The sequence below is a fragment of the Anser brachyrhynchus genome, assembly GCF_964034855.1.
Source record: "Anser brachyrhynchus genome assembly, chromosome: 16".
Taxonomy (NCBI): Eukaryota; Metazoa; Chordata; class Aves; order Anseriformes; family Anatidae; genus Anser; species Anser brachyrhynchus.
The window spans coordinates 12,535,125-12,554,849 of record NC_137734.1 but is presented as its reverse complement, the minus strand read 5'-3'; the positions used below and the strand labels follow the sequence as shown (position 1 = coordinate 12,554,849).

General features: G+C 42.0%; 1 protein-coding gene across 11 annotated transcripts in view; it reads right to left on the bottom strand.

The window, feature by feature from the left end:
* The window catches only part of PTPRT (protein tyrosine phosphatase receptor type T), a 582,374-nt gene that overhangs the window by 100,112 nt on the left and 462,537 nt on the right, over nt 1-19,725 (bottom strand). For all 11 annotated transcript variants that reach the window (XM_080557602.1, XM_080557611.1, XM_080557610.1 and 8 more), the window contains one exon: nt 6,185-6,458. In XM_080557602.1, coding sequence (XP_080413728.1) covers nt 6,185-6,458 — 274 coding nt within the window. The remainder of the gene's footprint in view (nt 1-6,184; nt 6,459-19,725) is intronic.

Here is a 19,725-nt window from a genome sequence, read left to right as displayed (position 1 = left end):
AGCCATTACGCGATAAATAATGATAAAGGGATAATAAAAAAAATTTCCCCGAATTTCAGTCTCCTGATTGTATCCGTATGTTCTTTCAAGCATTTGGATACGTAAGACCCATTTTATTATATCACAGAAGTTTTACAAGACCTTATGCCTAAAACAATCTCAATGATGACCCAAGATCCCATATACCTGGAATAAGACACCTGCTTTGTATTATGGGTTAAGTCACAGGAATAATGCAAATTAAGGTCCCAGTATCACCGCTGCTTTGACTCTATGGCACTGCCAGGTTATGGAATCTCAGACTTTTTATTTTCAAGCAGTAAGAGAACTATATAAGCATATTTTAACCGACATCCTGGAATTAGAAAACAATTTCATTTTCACCTGCATGGATACAACCTACATCTCTTGATTCGACCTTCATTTTTCCAACTTGCTTCACATCCAGAAAGCTGACTGTGCATTATAGCTATCTATATGCTTACTATAACATAGTTATAAGGGTTAGTTTTCTGGAACTTACTTTAATGCGAACAAGACATGATTGTAATGTGCCTGTACTCAAGGCTGAACCCTAAATTTTTGAGTGCATGTACCATGGACATACAGCACATGAAGACCGTGTTTGGAAGCGCTGGTGGCCTGTTCCTGCAGGGCAGACCTGGACCTACTGTTAGGATGAGCTGGAGACTCTGAAGAGGACATAAATGGTGCTGAGAAGCCGGGTAAGCAGTCTTTGTCAACAGCTCACACAGACAGACTCGCATCTACATGCCACGAGCCTGCTTTAGCATCACTCTGAATTTTCATTCCTTTAATGCAGTTTGTTTCTTTCCATTTCAAAGAAAGGGAGCTGATGCCATTTACTAATTACTTAGGTTCCTAAATGCACCTGCAGTGCGCAGGATGATAATAAGACAAGTTCTGCCTCTGTCTCTTTAGTGTTTGGATGGGAACAATTTTCTGCAGACAAGGGCTAGGAGGGCAGCAGGACATATGTTTATGTGACAGCTGCATCTTCACAACCTAAAAGGCCAAATGACTTTTTTCTTTTCTTTTAAAATGACAGCTTGCTGTTTACAGCCTATGAACAATAAAAGAAGCAGAGCTTCTTCATCCATCTGTTTTCACAGCCACATTTTTTTTTCCTCTCCTTTCCTATTATTATGACCCTGCATTAGTTAGGCAGTGCCTTCCTCGTCTGAGGGAGAACCCGCCGGCACCAGGGTGGAACCGGCTGTCCCCAGACGTCCCGCTCGGCGCTGCCCTGCCCCGGGCACTAGTTTCATCAGGCAGCTCACCCTGGAGACAGGTAACTTGAACTTCTGCTGGTGCACACACAGGTAATTACCGACCTCCCACTTGGCCTCAGCTTCAGTACCCCGAGTCCCAGACCCCTACTGAGTGTGCTTGTGGGCTCCCCATGGGACAGGAACCACTCTTCTGGCCGCTGAACACCATCATCAGTTTTGGGGGTGTTGTTCTTAACAATTTTTTCCCAAGTTCAGGAGAGCTCTACATCACGCGTTTCTTTTTTTATTCCACTGAGGCCCACTGTTTGCTGTCTTTAAAATCAATCACGTGTACATATCTGTGCAGGGTCTACGCTCTCCCCTATAATTTCTACTGCCAACTCCAGGAAACTGCTAGCTCTCCGTGAGACTAAGCTAAGCCTAGCATTGCCTTTCCAATTACCAGCTATTTTTAGTCTGTGTTATTTGGAGAAGCGAGCTTTAACAAAATGGTTTGGACTTTTATTATTTACAACAGAAAGTTATTTCAAGCATATTTAGTTAATCATTGATTACCCGTGTCTCCCAGACTTGAGGCCGATTATAGGATTTTATTCGCAGAACTAATACAACTACCAAGAAAAGTCTCAGGCCCACATCTTCTGGCCCAAGATGGCCAGCTGAATGTGGAAACAAGGGCTTAAAAAGAGTGATGTATATCCACAACTGCTTCATTTCTGCCCCAGGAGCCCCAACATGACAGTATGGAGCCGTAAACATCATTGGACAAAACTATACGCCTGAAATCCCACTGAACTCCGAGCTCCTCAGAGCCGTTCGACTGTTGGCAAAAGCAATGTAGGCAGCCTTGGTACCACACTGGTTTTCGGAATAGAGCTCGTGCTGAACTGAAGTATCTCACTGGCTTTTTGTGGGCCATCTCCACAGGGATCAATGTCACCTCCCTGCTGGCAGCTCTACCCATACCTCTAAAATCGTCCATACGAAGTATGCTGTATACTGTGAGCAGACCTGTCAGCATCCAGAAATCCAGCCTGAAGTCCCCTGGCAATAATGAACTGCCCGATTGTGCATGTAGTACAAGTCATTAGAGAGGAAAAAAATCAATGAGAAACTCTGTAGAGTCTATCATTCCTTCAAAAATAATATTCTCATTGATTCCTGTGGAGTTACTTTTCACAATTCTGGCCTGAAAACATCATTCACCTGTTGGACCACCAGGCTGCAGGAGCAGCTGGCATCATCCTCCACATCATCTCCAGCTGCGTTACAAAGGCTCCTGCTGCATCTCCCATTTCGAGGAAAAATGGCCAAAGGTTATTGATTGCAACTGTGCCATTACGGATTTCATTTTAACTCAATGAGGTAAAATGCAGCAACTATGGAAAGGATTTCTAGGAAGCTCCATTTTCTGAGCCGGTCAAAAATTCAGGCAGGCTTCAGAGCAGCAAAAAATCCTCCCCACCTGAGTGTGTTCGCTGGATCACTAAGCAGAGACGGCCACCCACAACGGCTCAGATAAAAAACATGGGCAACATTTAGCTTTGATTATTAAGCCTGTATCTGGACAAAAGTAGATAAGGGGTGTCATGGTGTTGCCACCCAGGCCTCACCTTTCAAAGGTGAAACACTGCAAGGGCTGGTGCTTTAAAGGGGCTGAGCACGGGGAGGTTTTACAGGCACGGACAGCTTCACGCTCTGTCAGACAGCCATCTGTAGCAGGTGGCCCTCAGACAAACAGCAGACGTCCCCTAGCTACCTGGATGGTGGGGACGGTGTGTGTGCAGGTCCTGCCAGAGGACAGCAAGGCCAGTTGTCTCCTCCTTCTGTGTCCCTTCGTGTACTAACTGCTCCTAATAAATAACCAGGAACTAATCGTGCTTCTCACCCGCCCTGTTGCAAAGCCCGGAGCTTCTGTTTACTTTTTCTCTACCCCCCCCTTAAACTCCGACATTTTTCAGTTCAGCATCTCGCTTTCAACAGCCCAGGAGGGAAATTCACAGAATTTGGAAGAGTTTTGTACAACAAAGCAGAAAACTACTTTGTTCCACACATGCTCTATTCAGACCCTTGTCTGGAAGCAACACCACGCCGACCACATTTCATGCAACTGTCCACAGAATTCAGCAAGTTACAGCTATCTTATTCAGGCTCTCAAAAAACGAGTACAACACCGCACAAGAGAAGGCAGGAAAGCTCGTGATCTGATTTTGCAGCAATTTGCTACACTTGTTTTGCATCCAGCTGTTAATTATGTTCCTTTCAATGCAACAATCATGGCTAATGGTTACAGAGCAGACAAGAACACCAAATGAGCACAACCCTCCACGTATGGAGGAGATGAAACAATGCAGAATTCCTGTAACACCACTACCTCCTCCTAATCAAGCTTTTTGACCAAACACAGAATGTTTCCTCAAATTAAGCTCCCCCTGGAGCCCTACATTTCCAAAGGAAGACGTTATGGTTCACTGCACGAAGACTTCTCATTGCAAGTTCCAGGTGGGGAAAGAAGTTTCTTCATTCCAGGACTGGCAGTGATTAATGAAACTATACAATGTCCTAATTAAAAAACGAGTGGCAATGTTCTATTAAGTTTTTCATGTGCAAGAGAACATAAGGCTGTATTTTAATTGTGCTAAATTGTCACTACCTCAGATATTTTGCAGATGTGCAAAAAAAAAAAAGCCTTATTGCAGCCACAGATTTTGGTAGGCTTTATGAAGACTACAGTCAAAATGGCTCAGGTTGTTGAGCTAAGTGAACACCCAGAACTCTTAAATACATAATACACTTGTAAACAGCTTTGGGAATGACAGGAAACTTATTATTTATGGCTGCAAAACACTATGCAAATCAGGCCCAAGTGTTTGAAATGTGGGCCTTAAGGATTCTGTCAGAAAAAAAGGAGGTTCCACAGCTACTCATCTGAAGACTCAGACTGCACTCTGGGACAATTCATCTCTATTTTTCCCAGTACCTCTGCACTTTGAGGATACATACCCATATACTGTACTAATATAAATTAGTAACACAAGAAGCAGTTGCTTGCTCAACCGTGGATGTGTTTGTCTGGCAGGATACTTCTTATACATACCCTCACAAGCTATGTATTGCTGCATATAGACTTAATTACTTAAGCCTAAAAGGTCCTTTACAGCCTTATGTTCCTATCTGAACAGCCCAAGCAAGCCACACTTTTCTGAGTCCTTATGACCTTGTATAAACAGAGTGTGGTGCAACCTGTCAGCTACAGAGCTCCAGAAAAAGCAGGAGCTGCACATTATTGCTGCCTTAATCTAGAATGCCAAGGGAAGCCTACATTTCCATTCATATTACCCAGTTATGGCATATTATATTGTACTTGAGCAAATAAAGGGTTTTTTTCCTTCCCTGGGGATCCATTCACTAGCAATTAACTATCACATAAGGGGGAACTAACTAGACACAGAGAGACATGTACATACATTTCACAATTTCCTTTATAAAGGCAAATCCAAAATTGAATTAATTGAGTAGTGCTGAATGGAAACTGTACCAACTAGAAGGGAAACCAAGGTGAAAAACAGCACAGTATTGAAGAGATTTGTGCTTGTCAGCCACACAGCAGAAACTCTGCAGGAGAATAGTGATAAATGGAGGCAGTAAAACAGCAAGATATGTTGTGAACACTCATTGGCATTGCTAGCCTGCTAAACAGCGCACAGTTCTCTGTGATGTGTGGCTGTCTCTTGGGTGTAAAAGACACTATCCCAAGTTGAGATCAAAGCCTACACCATCCACCTTTGATTGACTTTTCTAATTTTGTTCTTTCAGAGGTGATGTCTTAGAGAATTTACCCATGTAAAAACTGGATTCATGAATGCACTGGCAAATGCACTAATGACACAGTCGGTAGCCCAACGTCCTGATGACAGGTTAATGCTGCCTCTTCAGGAGGCTGCAGTGTCAATTTGTAGCATGTATGTGATAAGAAAAAATGATTAGGGGAGTCAAAGGGGAGGAAGGAGAATGACTGGACTGGATCTGGCCTGTACACCGTTAGCAGAGCAGACCTGAGGCAGGGGAGTTAAAAGAGAAGGTCACAAACTACTTTAGGCTGGAATAAAAGAATTTAAGTGGGAAAAGAGGCCTTCAGTTTTTCTGGAACTGTACTTGCTGGGCATGACAAGTGTGGCATTTGAGTCTGAGAACAGAGCAGACTGTTTCCAAGGCCAGGCTGGATGGGGCTAGGGGCAGCCTGGGCTGGTGGGTGGGGTCCTTGCCCATTACAGGGGGGCTGGAGCTGGGTGGGCTTTAAGGTCCCTTCCAACCCATACCATTCTGTGATCCTATAAAGTCTCCATTTTAAACTTTGTATCACAGAATAAGTATATACAAAAATATAGTCCAGGATATCCCAAGGGACTAAGAAAGACATGCACATAATTCCCTCTGCATTATAACTTACATTTCGCTCAAGCTGAAAATCTCAACCATAACTGCAAAATTATAGTGCAATCAAAAGCAAGCTACAAGGTAATGCAACTTCATAGGTTTTGGGTAGTTCTCGTCTCATAATGTATCTTGAAAAATCACAAGCACAGTGAGTTGACAATTGCCAGGGTGGAGCAGTTATGTTTTTTCATAACAACAATAGCCCCTACTCTAACATTAATGCAATTGCAAGGAAAAAAAATCTAAACAATTCACTTCATAAACCAGGTGCCCTTTTCATCAACTGACTCCCCTACAGGTTTCTCATTGCATCTAGGCATCAGAGAGAGGCTTGAATGAAGGGCAGGTAGTGGCACATTTAATTTTCATCAAATTTCTGCAAAAGGGTGGTAATGAGGATTTAAACTGGCATCTGATGGAGAGGGAAGGAGAAAGATGGGGAGGGTAGAGGTAGCCATTTGTACAGATCCAGCTTCATTTTTTTCTACACTTACTCCATTTGCCTTGCTTAGAGCCTGGAAGTATATGCTGTAGCTCTTCAGAGGAGAAAGCGGGGCATTCCAGTAGCCATTGTAGGTCTTGTTGTCGCCCACTGTGAACGGCTGTGTGACGGGCAGGTTGATGGGCTTCAGCTCGGCTGCAAAGTAGTGCGGGGAGTCCAGACTGGAAGCGTTCTTGTAGCTGACGGGGACAGAGAAGCATTCAATGATGTCCGCAGCTCTCCGGGCTTTCTGCAGCTTCTCCTCCTTGACAACAAGCTGGTAGACACTAAGAGAGCAGGGGGAGAGAGGAAGGTGAGATTAGAGCCCTGTGAGCCTTAGGTATCAAGAAGGTTTCCAACAACAAAAGCAAAAGGCAAAGCAACAAAAACACAGCTAGGGCATGACAGCAAACAGCACTTGGCACCCCGTAACAGGGGCAGCTGCCATTATGTGGGCAAGGCGCTGGTTCACTTGCTCTGTTGATTTAGTGGAAGTCAGAAAAGACTTCAATCACGTCACACTTTGGGAAAAGGAGTAACTACCCCAACATCCAGTCAACAGCAAATTTTTAATGTGCTGAATATTAGAAAGCAGATTATCTCCTTTCCAGCCACCAGGTTGAAACGTGAATTGTTGGCTTGGGCCAAATGGTGACTGCATTGGAGGTGGGCATCCACAAGTGGTAATGTCCACAGGTTGTCAGCTCCCTTTTGAAACAGTTTCAGGGTGCAAGAACTGTTTCAGATAGACAAAAAAGTGTCCCATAACTTCTAAGACCGTACCTATTTCTGGCTCTGCCTCATCTCTTTTTGAGATATATTCTGGAATAAGAAGTTCTCTAGCAGTAATTCCTGGTGTGCAAGTCTCCTCCTACCCTCCATCACTAAAAGGCTGGTTTATATAGCAGCTCATATGAGCAGGTGGCTTCATCTCTCTTCCAATTCACTTTTGTTTCAGGAAACAACAGCAGCTCTTGATACTCTTTCTAGCTCTATGAAATGTTAATACTTTTCGATTTCTGCTAAGCCTTTGGTCTGTATGATACGTAATAGCAATCTTGTCATTTCTACCTTACTCCTGCAGGCTCAAGGAGGTTGCATTCAAATGCACTCTGCTTTTTCCGCAGACAGTTAACAAAGCCCTTTAGTTCAGTGCTGCTACAGCTGAGGCAGGTTTACTGTCTGCTTAACACCTCTCAGCCCTTTGACAAAGAAAGATAGCGCCGCAGTCATTTTACTTTTTGTCAGGGTATTCACATACACAGCCCTCACCTGTCTGTGTCAGACTGGTCCTTTGTTTAGCTGGACAGGGGAGATCGATTAAAAGATTGGAAACAGCCAGCAGCGGATCACTGTCCCTGCTTTAACAGGCTCATTGTTGCGGGAAGATTGGTGTGAAAAATTCCGAGCATAGTAATGGCTCACCCGTGCTTCTGTGGGAAGCAAAGTTCTGGCACCTTCAGCAAGCAGGAGGGAAACAAAACCTTGTTCGTGGTTTCGAACCCACTATGATTTCAGGACTGCGGGTATCTGGCACGCTCACTGCTCACAATGAGGAGGTCAGCGAACCATTTGGCAAACTCGCAGCAAAGCAGGCTCCCACTGCTAGACACGAAAGCAAATAATCTTTACAAATATGACCAACTTATGAATTGCTTACAATTTAAACTGTCCTCGTGTAGGATGCTGTTAATGTTCGCTAATGGAGCAGGAGCACCCACCAGCCGTACAGACTACACTCTTTACTGATGTCCTGTCAGTGCTTTGGAAGACTTTCCTCAATCCTGCTGTTATTGGAAGTCTTAATAAAATATTTTAAACCTTCTCCGGTGTTTATTTGCTGATTTCTAAAATGATAACCAGGTTTCTCAGCAACACTTTATGTACCCTCATGGAGGACATAGTGGGAGCTGTAAGAAAAAGCCTGTTTAACTTAAACCTAAACCTTAGCAATAGAAACTTGTACTTTGCCATTTTGGACACCCTTTGCTAAGAGGCGATCTGCAGATTCGTATTCTGACACTTCACTTTGGCAATAGTAATTTACATTGCTGCCAAACAAAAGGAAGCTTTTTTTTTTTTTCCTGATAAAAACATGCAAAATTGTGGCAGACCTTTCTACCTTTCTGTTGGCATTTGCCACATGCCTTCTTATCTAAGAAGCGGTTGTTTTCTGCTGTATACAATCATAAAAGTCTATCTTTGCCAGTTATACAAAAAGTTTTCTTTGTAATACACACGCGTATATAAATCATCATATAAACACAATAAAATCTCCTTTGAGCCTAGACATGGGCCAAGGGTTCCCTCTTCCTACCTCCCCATCCCTGCCGTGTCCAAAGGACAGCCTCCTTCTCTTTGTTACCCCCCTTGCACGTAGTGAGCCCACAAACCTTTCTCTTTCAGAAGGGGAAGCTCCCAGGGACATTAATGGCCAGACAAATGAACTCCTTCCATAATCAGAGAACTTCTTTATCTTTGAAGACATTCTCGGTTTCACCCTTGACTGTTCCCATACCTACTCCATTATTATATGCAGTTTTTATCATGAGCAACAGCTTTGATGCACACCGAACCTAATAACAAATACTCCTTTGCCTCTATTCTTTCACGTTTTAGCTTTCCTACTTAGCCATTAATGCATATTTCTTCCTTTCATGAGGATAACTCACCCTTTTAATGACCTGAAATTTTACTTCTTATTTTTAATGTTTTTTTTTTTTTTTCTTTTGGAATCTTTTCAGATGTCTCTGGAAGCATAACGGCACGTTCATGAGCATTCAACTGAAATGTAATAGATATCCCATTTGTGTTCACGTTAAAACACCATTAATCTCCTACTCGAATACTGCCTTCTTTTCCTGTGAAACAAGTATTTGAGCCAGCATTGCTGTCATTATTCCCTCTGTCTAAAAAACTACTCTCTGGTGAAACTTAGAATGAGTTACTGATTGCATTACTTTGCATTTTTTCCTCTGTGCCCTCGCTCACACCACCTGATACAGCACTCGTACCTCTGTGTGCCCTACCTGCTTGACTCAGTGACCGTCATCCTTCAGCCTCACTCTTCCCAGGCTCTCCGTTATTTGTAGCGGTCAATCGGGCACTCCCAAAGGTCAAGTGGCCAAAAGAGAGGCCACTCTCAAAGATTACTCTGCACTGAAGATTATGACTCTGGGAAATTGTTTCTTTACCAAATGATTACTCTGCGTCTCATTTTTTGATCCAGATATTTTGATCCAGTCCCTCCACAACTGCAGGATTCACAATTCAACCCTAGCTAGTAAACAGACAAGCACAGTTTCTTTTTTTTGTTTTGTTTTGTTTCTCTTCTGCCATATTTTTGTTTTCCAGGTTATGTTTTTTTCCTCATGTTTTGTTTTTTTTACCTAGGAGCAGAATTTTCCTAAACTGCATTCAGGACATTTCCAGATATCAGCTTCTCTGCATTAAACAGCGAGGTGCTGTAAGGCACATCTGGGGCTTCCGTGCCTGCTACCAGCAGCACTAAGGCTCCCTCCTATTTGCCTTTTCATGGGATCAAAAACCAACGATCCTACAACCAAACGACATTCCTGTGGGAATTCTGGGTAGCAAGCACGATGGCCAAACCATGTGCATTACCACAATAATTCTTAAAAGAGCAAAAGTAATTCAACTTTGCTCAGCAGATGATAACTTTCTGTGACAGATCGTGACCCCTAAGATTGCAGCCAAGCACTAACTCAAAATAAACTCCGTAAGCATGATCTGCCCTTTTGGTCTGCAAAAGCACTTCAGCTGCAGACCCATTTCTGTTTCGATGCCGAGCAGGGTCAACCATTTGCAGCTTGTTATGACCGACAATTTTGCAATACACAGCATTGTGATTACAAGCAAGAAAAGAGGAGTACTTTTCTGAGAAGAAGTGCTAGATGGAAGGCAAAAAGTGGGCAATGGAAATACTGCGGAGATATCCAAACTATTCTATTAGCTCTTATTCTGGCTACCAGGTAGGCAGTAACATAGATCTCCTGGGGCTCTCCTCCTCTCAAGCTTCAAAGCTACTGCTCCCAGCCAGAATCAGCTAACACTGCTTTCATAGCAGGAATCAATACATCAGTTGAAAACGCCCAGCTGGATAAAAGAAAGTTTCACTGTCATACATTGAAATCATATTAAAAGAGACAACAAAAGCAGAGCATTAAAACTAGCAATACAATATAACAACTTCAGTACCAATAAACTGGAAGCAGGCACCATTAAACTAACTATTTCATTTTAATTTTTAATATTCAGGCGCATTTGCAAACACTGCAATCAAAGGCACACATCTGCATGCTGCAGGGGAATAGAAGCAGGGGTCTTGCCTTCCTAGTGCTAAGCTACTCCAAGCCACCTCACTGCAAACAAGCAACACTGTTATCCTCATAAACAGCAAGAAAAGAATGGTTTCCACATATCCATAGCTTTGCTCGAGAGAAAACTCTCTAGGGATTCTCAAATCTGGGCTGCTAATCGAATGCCTGACTTCCTGAAAGGCTGGAGAGCTCACTGCCCTGTTGTGCAGCTGCACACACTTATTAGAAAAGGAGGCCAAAACTGACTTTCCTGATAAATCTCACAGGTTTTATATAGATAAAACCACATTACTTTAATAGAAGCTTTTTAAAGTTTTTGACAGCTCCATTCTAAATCACTGATAAAAGCACCAGCCATAATGGTCGCCACAGCACAAATGTTGTCTGCAGAGGAAGAAAATGTGCTCTTATCATCATCTACGAGGTAATCTCTTAAATTTTGAGTTCTCTATTCAGTGTAGAAGCACAAGTGTGGATAATCAACATTCCAAATCACAGCCCCGTCTCTGTGCTACTGAGAGATCTCTGAGCTCTGTTAGACTCCGCTTTCCCCTGATCTTTTCTTTTTGTGCTGCTTGCAGCACAATTTGAGGATGGTCTGAGGAAGCAATTGTCTAGAAATCTACCCGTGGATTTAAACCAGACTCAAGTTTTGGATGTATGATGCACATGAATGCGGGAGGGAAAGCTGTGTCCGAGCTTTCCATAAAGTATTTGACATCTGGTCTGCGCTCTTCGGTATCCTAGCATGTTACTTCCCATCAAGGTGAAATCTTCACTGTACCCCTGATAACGATAGGGTATGATAATTAATACAATTTCTTCCTAATGCTACAGTGATCTCCTCACCTGACTTATGAACGCTTTTAAGAAACAATGCTTCAGCAGTTAAGCAATTCCTGCAGACCCATTTTTGTACTGAATTTTCTTAAATTTAAAAGATTTAATTTTTTTTCATTTAATTTTAATATTTAACACACAAATACATTATCAGCTGTATATTATTTCCAACAGTATTTTCTCTTGGGGAACAAAAACAAGTGGCAATTAGTACAGCCTGATTTTGCAATGCATTTTTTGCAGATTATTGTGAGCAAGTGTTGTAGTTCACCCCACAGAGAGAAGGAACTTCTCATTTTTAGTTCAAATGAATGCAGTATTTTCAGGATAACTGTCTCACAGGCTACAGGAAATAAGACAGCACCAAACGGTAGTGGTTTCCTTATTAATAGATATCTTAATTCAAAGATGAAAGACAAAAAGGGCAAATGAATGGGGCAAGTCTTTTTCGTCTTTTCCATCCTAATAGCTGTGCCAGCTCAGACTGAACGCATGCAGCAGCCCATGTGGAGCTATACATTGCATTTCCCTTGTGGCACCTCTTCTGTGGAGTTAGAACATGCAGCACTTCTGAAAAGGCTACCCAAACACATGAAAATCAACCCCAAATACTGTCTGACCAATCTGTGAGACATAACGCTGCACAGAGACAAGCAAAATGCATTGAGTGCATATGAACAGGGTCAAAGGCACGATAATTAGAACGGCCAACAACCAATCCAGCTTCTTTCCTCCAATTCACAATGGATTGTTTTTTAAGATTCATACTCTTAAGACCATGGGAGTATTCTCAGCATACTGGTTCACACCCTCGGTACGCATCACACAGGAACCCCAGACACTGCGGGCTGATTTCCCGCTGTGGAGCACTCCCAACCCACAGGAGGCAGAGATATCGCCAGGCTGACCAGACACGAGGCCTCACTGGAAACACTCCCTGAAACCCACCCTTGGACCAACTTTCCTGCGTGCCATTTAAACATGGCAGTCCTGACCCCAAGCCAAACTTTCATTTTTAGATTGACAGTTATGGCAAAGCATCCACGCTACAGGTACTCACGCTAGCTTCTTTCCTTATCATTTAACTTAATGCTCTAGTAAATTTGGTTGAACAAATTTAAACATATCTGGAAATATATTTATAATATAACCAGGAAGTTCAGTGCCTTTATTCTGTCAGCAAGGAGCCATCTCCCAGGATAATACTAGGATGAGAGGGTTGATGTGGTGCCTGATCCTCCATTTAGCACTTAGGTTAACTATTGCATGTGCATACGCTTACTTTATGGCCAAGTTGATTTCAGTGATGCAAACTGAGATAGAAAGGTAGCATCAATGTCTTTATTTTCTGTTTCTTAAAGGTATCTACTAAAAACCTGAATTCTGCCACACAGGCAGCAAGAAACAAGATTGCACCACCCACAAAAAGTAGAGCTCGTAGCAGTCGCAGACAGAAAACAGAGGTTCTGGGGAAACTGGGTGTTTCTGCGAGCCAGAAATACTTCAGTATCCAGGCATACGTTTTCTCCTAATGGGAAATGTGATGAAATATAATACGGACAGAAGATAGAAACATCATATAAAAATCTATCCATTCTCCATAGAGCTCACTCTAAAAAAAAAAAGTAAAATTAAATAGTAAATGAGACCCTTCTTAAAGTATGCCCCCAGCCTTCCCATGAACTTGCACAGAAGGGATTTTGTAATAAATTCAACCAAAAAACGCCAACTCTAAAAAATATTTATAGAACATAAGTGATTTTCTAATAAAATTTACAAGAACTGAGTGTATAACAGTCAAAAAGCCAGATGCTGAGTCTCGCTGGTCTGAACATACACTGCACCTACAGCTCCACATTACTTTGGGTATAAGGGTGAACATCTCCTCAGTAGCCTTCTCCCACAACCTTGTAATCAAATGCTCAGCAATTAGAATCGACTCTGCAGACAGTTTCTAGGTTCAAACAAGTGCCAGTATACTCCTGGGAATCGAGTTACCTGCTTCATACGTTCCAAAATTTCACCCTTAATATCTTCTGTGCACCTTTAATCAGAAGCTCTGAAACTAATCTACACAACATAATGAACTGGGTTTCACAGCCATCTCGGATGTACATACAGGGACCCAGTACACTGTTCTCCAATTTTCTCTCTATTTAGGGGCTGATTCTAACCCATTAAAATCAATTAAAGATTGCTACAATTTCCAAACGGCTTTGAAACAGCTCCACGCGGAACACAATATGCTGAAGTTAAGATTAGCTTTCAATAAACATTTTTATGCAAAAAAATATGAAATAAAGATTTCCTGCAATGTCATCTCCTGCAATATGCTTGGCTATTTCAAAGATTCAAAAACTAGTCCATTATGAATATTGGGCTGCACTGCCATCAATATAATCATTAAAAGAAATCAGCTTCTTGGCATCTGCAAGAAGGCATTCACAAAAATAAAGCTTATAATAGTGACGCTACTTGAGGAAATAGTCTCTCATATTGCAGTTATTACACGAGATCCTTCATTTTGAAGTTATTTTTGCATGCTCTTTTAACACTCATTTAAATTAAACAATTCTTCTACTATATTCGCTGAAGTTGAAGAACACCAGGAAAATATCAGAATTTAGCCACATTAAAAAAAAAAAGAAAAAGATGGTAATTACTGACATTGCTATGGAAAAAAAAAAAAGCTGAGATAGAGCCAGTAGTAATGCAATCCATTTAATCAAGAAGTCTGATAAGAGTCTCCTATTCACTCTCATATTCAGCTCAGCACTCTAGATTTACTAGCCTACCAAGGCATGTTTTACCCTGAAACTCATGAAACAAAGGGTGGTAATTTCACACTTGGCTAACGCTATGGGCATTCTTCTATCACTAGAACTCCAAGCTTTGGTAAATTTCTATGGTGACTGAAATGGATACTAGAAAAAAGGTAAGAAAGTTTAAAGTCTGAGCCTCTCTCTGCATGCTCTATGTAAAGAGAAGAGCCATGGTCCCATATTGTCCCCAGCCAGAATATGTGACAGCTACCTGTGGGAGTAAGTGCACCGAGCGTCCTGCCCAGTGTCACACAGCATCGGCTGCACGTAAACAAATCCCCATACTCCTGTCCCATCTTCCACCTACCAGACAGTACGTCCTTTCTTAGACAGTTTGGAGTTTCCAGCCTGAACACACACTAATCCTAAACAGTCTTCAAAAGAAAGACAAAATCAAAGACATGCTACTTCTGTGCATCCCTGGAGATGCGACATGCAGAGATGGAGCAGCAGCAGACAGCAGTGCTGGGGAAGAGAGGTGACCTGGAGACAGCCTCTCTCTTAAAACTGTACCCCACAAAGGTACAATGCCTCAATCTTCTGAAACCACCAGTAACAATGTTGAGTCACTAAGCACATACAATGATGCTTTAAATAAACAGTTATGTTGTGTGTCTGTATATATCTACATATATATATATGTATACATACATATACATATATATGTATACACACATTAAAATTAGTGATTTCAACCTCATAATGTTCCACTCACCGTTACTTCTAACGGTGACTAAAATCCTGCCAAGGAACGACAAATATCTAACGAAATCTAAAACCATAAATATTTCCCTACAGTTGTGAGCAAGTTTAATCATCGCAGCAGTACCTGTGCATGACAAACAAATGTGGTAGCACGCACTAAACGTAAACGGTTGTCAAGAAGACAACTGTATTGAGAGTCAGTATTTACTGACCAAAAGAAGGATTTGCGTGCTTAAAAGCTCATTTTTTCCAGCTATAACATTTGGTCTCATAAAGATGCTATCCATACTCACAATATTGCCTTCCTTCCATCCCCAGACCACCGGAACGCTGCAGCTGCATCTATTTACCTGAATTATATATGCATCACTCTTTTAAATGCCTTAAATTCTCTCAGTTTAACCTTCCTGGAAATCATAATAATAAAAAAGTAAAAAAGAATAAAGAACCAGAGGGCATTTCAAAGCTCTGTGTTCCATTATCTCAACCATCTCCATAAGCCTGACCTGGCTTGCAACACAGATTAGACATAATAGCTGCTGTTCCCCCGTGGAACAGGCCCAGTCCCTATCTCTCCAGTTCAATGTTATTTTGTGCTGGCAGATTAAAGATAATGAGTGCAGACAGATATGGCTTTCGCTGCAACAGGAGCTAATGTGAGTGGCTTTGGAGGTGTTTTTTCCCTCCTGAACCACCTGCCATCTGTTTGATCTGGAGAAAAAAAACATACACAACCCTTTTGTGTTAACGTCGCTTAGCATTAAAGAGGCATCGCTGACTGAGGTCTTACCATCCTCAGCAATCACTGGTCTGTTCTGAGACCAGAAGATAGCTGCAAGGACAAGAAGAGCCAAAGCAGTTCTTTAGCAGCCTGTAGGATAAGGATAGGAGGTGGCAATCCCTTCCTGGGACTACCCAGCGCGTTCTGCCATGTCCTTCATAAAGGCGGTGGCTTGGACAAGGGATGGGTGATATTTGCACATGTTCTCAGTTGGAATGAGACTAGGCCATTTCCAATAGCTTCCATGAAATTAGGCCAATTTCCATACAGAAACAATCTAGTGTGCGTTTTGAAGTTTTTTCTCCATTTTACAGAGCCACGGCTACTAGACTACATAGGGAAAACCCATACATAAGAATCCAAAATATATATATTTTTAAAACAGAACAATAGCATTTACTTATTTATTTATTGGCCTAAAAGGCTAAGAAAAACACAAACAAGGAGAACTCTCTCTGCTTCTAACCTCAGGAGAAGCTTCATTACTAGGTAAGGCCAACATGGTCAGCTAACAGCCTACTCGCAGTCATATCATCAACATACAATAGAAAAGATGAGCTCCCCTGGGAAGCAATAATACACATTTCCAGCATCTGAAAGCTGCAGGAATACCAGCCAGATTCTTTCTGCCTATTCTGGACACTTTGTACTTTTTGGAAAGTGCAAAATGATTGTGCTTCTGCCACTTGGGGAGGTCGTAAGTGGCACCTTCACTACATCTTCCCTGATCACAAGTAAATTGAGAACGGAAAAAGGGGAAAATGGAAGTCCCGAGGGCAAGGGCTTCTCTGCAGCAGCTCGCAGCTGGCCTGTCGTCACTTGTAAACACCTTTGTGAATTCCCACCAGAGTGGGAACGAGGCAAATTTAAACAACAGGAGTTTGTATCTGATAAAGACATGTTTCACCAACTCCCTTCAAAGCTAAGCATATTTTTGATGCAACAGAAAACATGAAATACAGGGTGCACCCTTTGGGAGGAAAAAAAATACACTTAACTGGCATCAATATCAGCTCCTGCAATTACTTTGGAATCTGCCAAGGTGGGTACCGAGGGAAGTCAGCATTGCTTCCTTGTCTGTTTTGCTGCTTGACCTTTCCAGCAGAAATACTGCTCTCCTCCTCTCTCTTCACCTTCCTAGTCTACGCCGTGACTACTTTTAATTAAACCAGTCCTATTTCCCCTTTCTTCTGCACAGTAAGCAAATCTCGCACCATCTCCTAGCTCTGCCTTTTGCTTTGGAAAAGCGCTGTGCAAGGGGAACTGAAATTACAGAGAGGCAGAACAGCATCATGGCTGCAGAGGTTTGCTCTTCTGAATTGTCTGGCTGCATTTATGATAATCCCTTCATTCCATCTGCAGCCCACGCACTGGTGCAGCAGCCCCCTTTTCTAGTTCCAAGAAATTATGCATTCATTATGTAGGAAATTAACACCTCAAAGCAAACTATAATTAGGAATTCTTCAATTCGGTTTATGCTTTTTCAATTAGGCCCTCTATAATTTTAATCACGGGAGCATTAACATGTTTCCGGAATTTATATACCTGTAGTATAATTAAATCCTGAAACGCCTTAGTCTGCACCAGCAAAGCAGAGCTTACTCATCTTCCCTTTTATTGCATTTTTGTGGTATTATAGACACATTGAGGGGCACCTGCTAGTGCAAACACTGCTTGCCACATGCAACAGAAAGGAGGACGCTTGCCCTCTGAACTCCTTGTCCCTGCTCCTGGTGGAGGGACTGGCTGGGTAAAGCTTGTGCTCTGCTTCCAAGGGGTGCACGCTTGCCAGGGACTAGTGCCCAGACTCATCCCATTTATTTTTAAGTACCTAAAGGAGCCGTTTCAATTAGATGAATCTTCCCCGATGGTCCGTGAAGAGAAGCACCCTTCTTCCTGTGGGCAGCTCCCACGCTGGGTAGCTGTGGTCAGGCTCAGCTCACCCCATCTAAGGGTCTGACCCAAGGGCTGTCGTAGGCAAAAGGAGGCCTGTCGGCGTCTCAAGAAATTCAGATTACAATTTTTAAAATATTTAATGCAGTTTGCTATTGTTATTGTATTCTGGGATAACACGGGAGGGGCTTTGGGAGCTGTGAAACACACAGAGAAATGTCTTGGAAAAAGAAACCCTCAAACTGGCAACTGTGGGTATTTTCTCCTGTTCCCTCCTTGTCTCACTGGTTGACAGCTTGATGTGAGAAAATGGCCATCAATTTGTGATTCTCATCTTAAAGTTCAGACTTCATTAACCTTTTGATTGCTGGAATTTAATCTGACAGTTTACGTGGACAGCATAGAAGATTTATGCAAAAACACTCACTCCCCCACTCTCAATATCCTCAGGCCTTCATAAAACACTGAAAAATGTTAGCAAAAGCTTCACCGTGCAGCTAATAAAATGCTGCTTGACACACAAAAAAATTGTCTCTATGTGTAATTTGATTGTTAAAATATTATAATTAAAATATATGTAAATTTTATGTCTTTCCTCTCCCATTTCCAGCTACTGCCAAACTCTCAGTGGAATGGTTTAGACAGACACAGCAGGTCACCCAGGCTCAGAGAACAGGCATGTTCCTAGGGCTGATAAATGGGCAAAGGCAGTTTTATGACATTTAAGGGACAGTACACTCAGACGTTGCAGCAAGAAAATGCATTTTTTGTACCAGATGAGACAATTGACCAAAACGCCACTTCACTTTTTAGGGCCAACACCTGACTCTTCAGGGGAACTAAAAACCCTTGGAATATCAATTCAACTAGTTATGCCATGCTATACAAAAAAAAAAAATAAATCCTTCCTGATACTGAGAATTGTCACCTTGTTTCCTGATATATCCCTACATTTCCATCGCTCTTCCCTCCTGATACAGTAGGCAAAGCACTTTTAAGATCCAGACTAACTCCAAGTATCACTGAAGTCATCCTGTAAGATCTAAACCCACCATGCAACAACTCCAGCTGAAATGGAAGCGTATGCTCAGTCCTGCTGTGCTCTGGTCAGCTCACCAGGGTTAGGACACACTGATGAGGTCAAGCCTGAAAACGCTCGCTGCAACTCTTCTCTGTTCCTTTTGGGGGTGATAATCACACCCATCTATGCAGCTGCCATTATTCCTAACCTTTCCTGTAAATTCTCCTTTTTTTTTTTTTCTCACAATCACATGCTATTAATGAAAGAGCAGACCTGGTTTACCTTTAAGAGGAAAGAAACTGCTCATTTACCTTCAAACTATTGCCTAAATTAAAGAGAGAACGCTATGCGGGAGAAGCCCAGCTTGAATGATTTCAGAACAATGTCCCTGAGGTATATTATGGGAGATGTTAATTAATACAGATAATTAGTCTTATAATATCAGAAGCCTAGATTGATAATCTCATTCTTCATTAGATACTACAAAATTAAAAGATCTGATGCGATGACTGTTTGCCCTGCGTTCAATCAACCACGCCATGTGATGCATACATTTGAATATGAGTTTAGAAAAAGCAGGCCAGGACTTTTATTTCCTAGGTATTTATAACATGCCTATCAATGCAACTGAACTTTCAGAATTACCAAGGGCATGATAATTTGTTATGCTCCCCACAGCTTTCAACATTAGAACCTTTTTTATTGTTTCGCTGATCCTTGACTCCAGTCTTTATTTTCAAGCAAAAGGTATTCTGCGTGGGAGTTTTAAGAACAAGAAATTGCCACCCTTTCCTGGCATTAATGAATTAATTATCAACATAAATGCCTGAGGCAAACTCGTGCAATAACACTAAGAAGCAGCAAAGCAACAAGCTGAAAAGCATCGCTCCCTATGTAGCTACTGAGATGTAAACACCAAAGCCCCTATCTGGAAATCAAACAAAAACTCAGCAAATTTTATAAGTTTATAGCTTCTTGTTTGTAGATCCCATTCCTCTTTCACCACAAAATCAAGGTCACGAGGCTTGCAAACCACTCCTTCGTAGGCATGGAAAGAACTAGTATGCTTTAAAAACAAAATCAAGGTGCCAGTGAGAGGGATATAGGAAAGAGAAACTCAGCCTGAATAGATGATGGCTGAAACCACAAGAA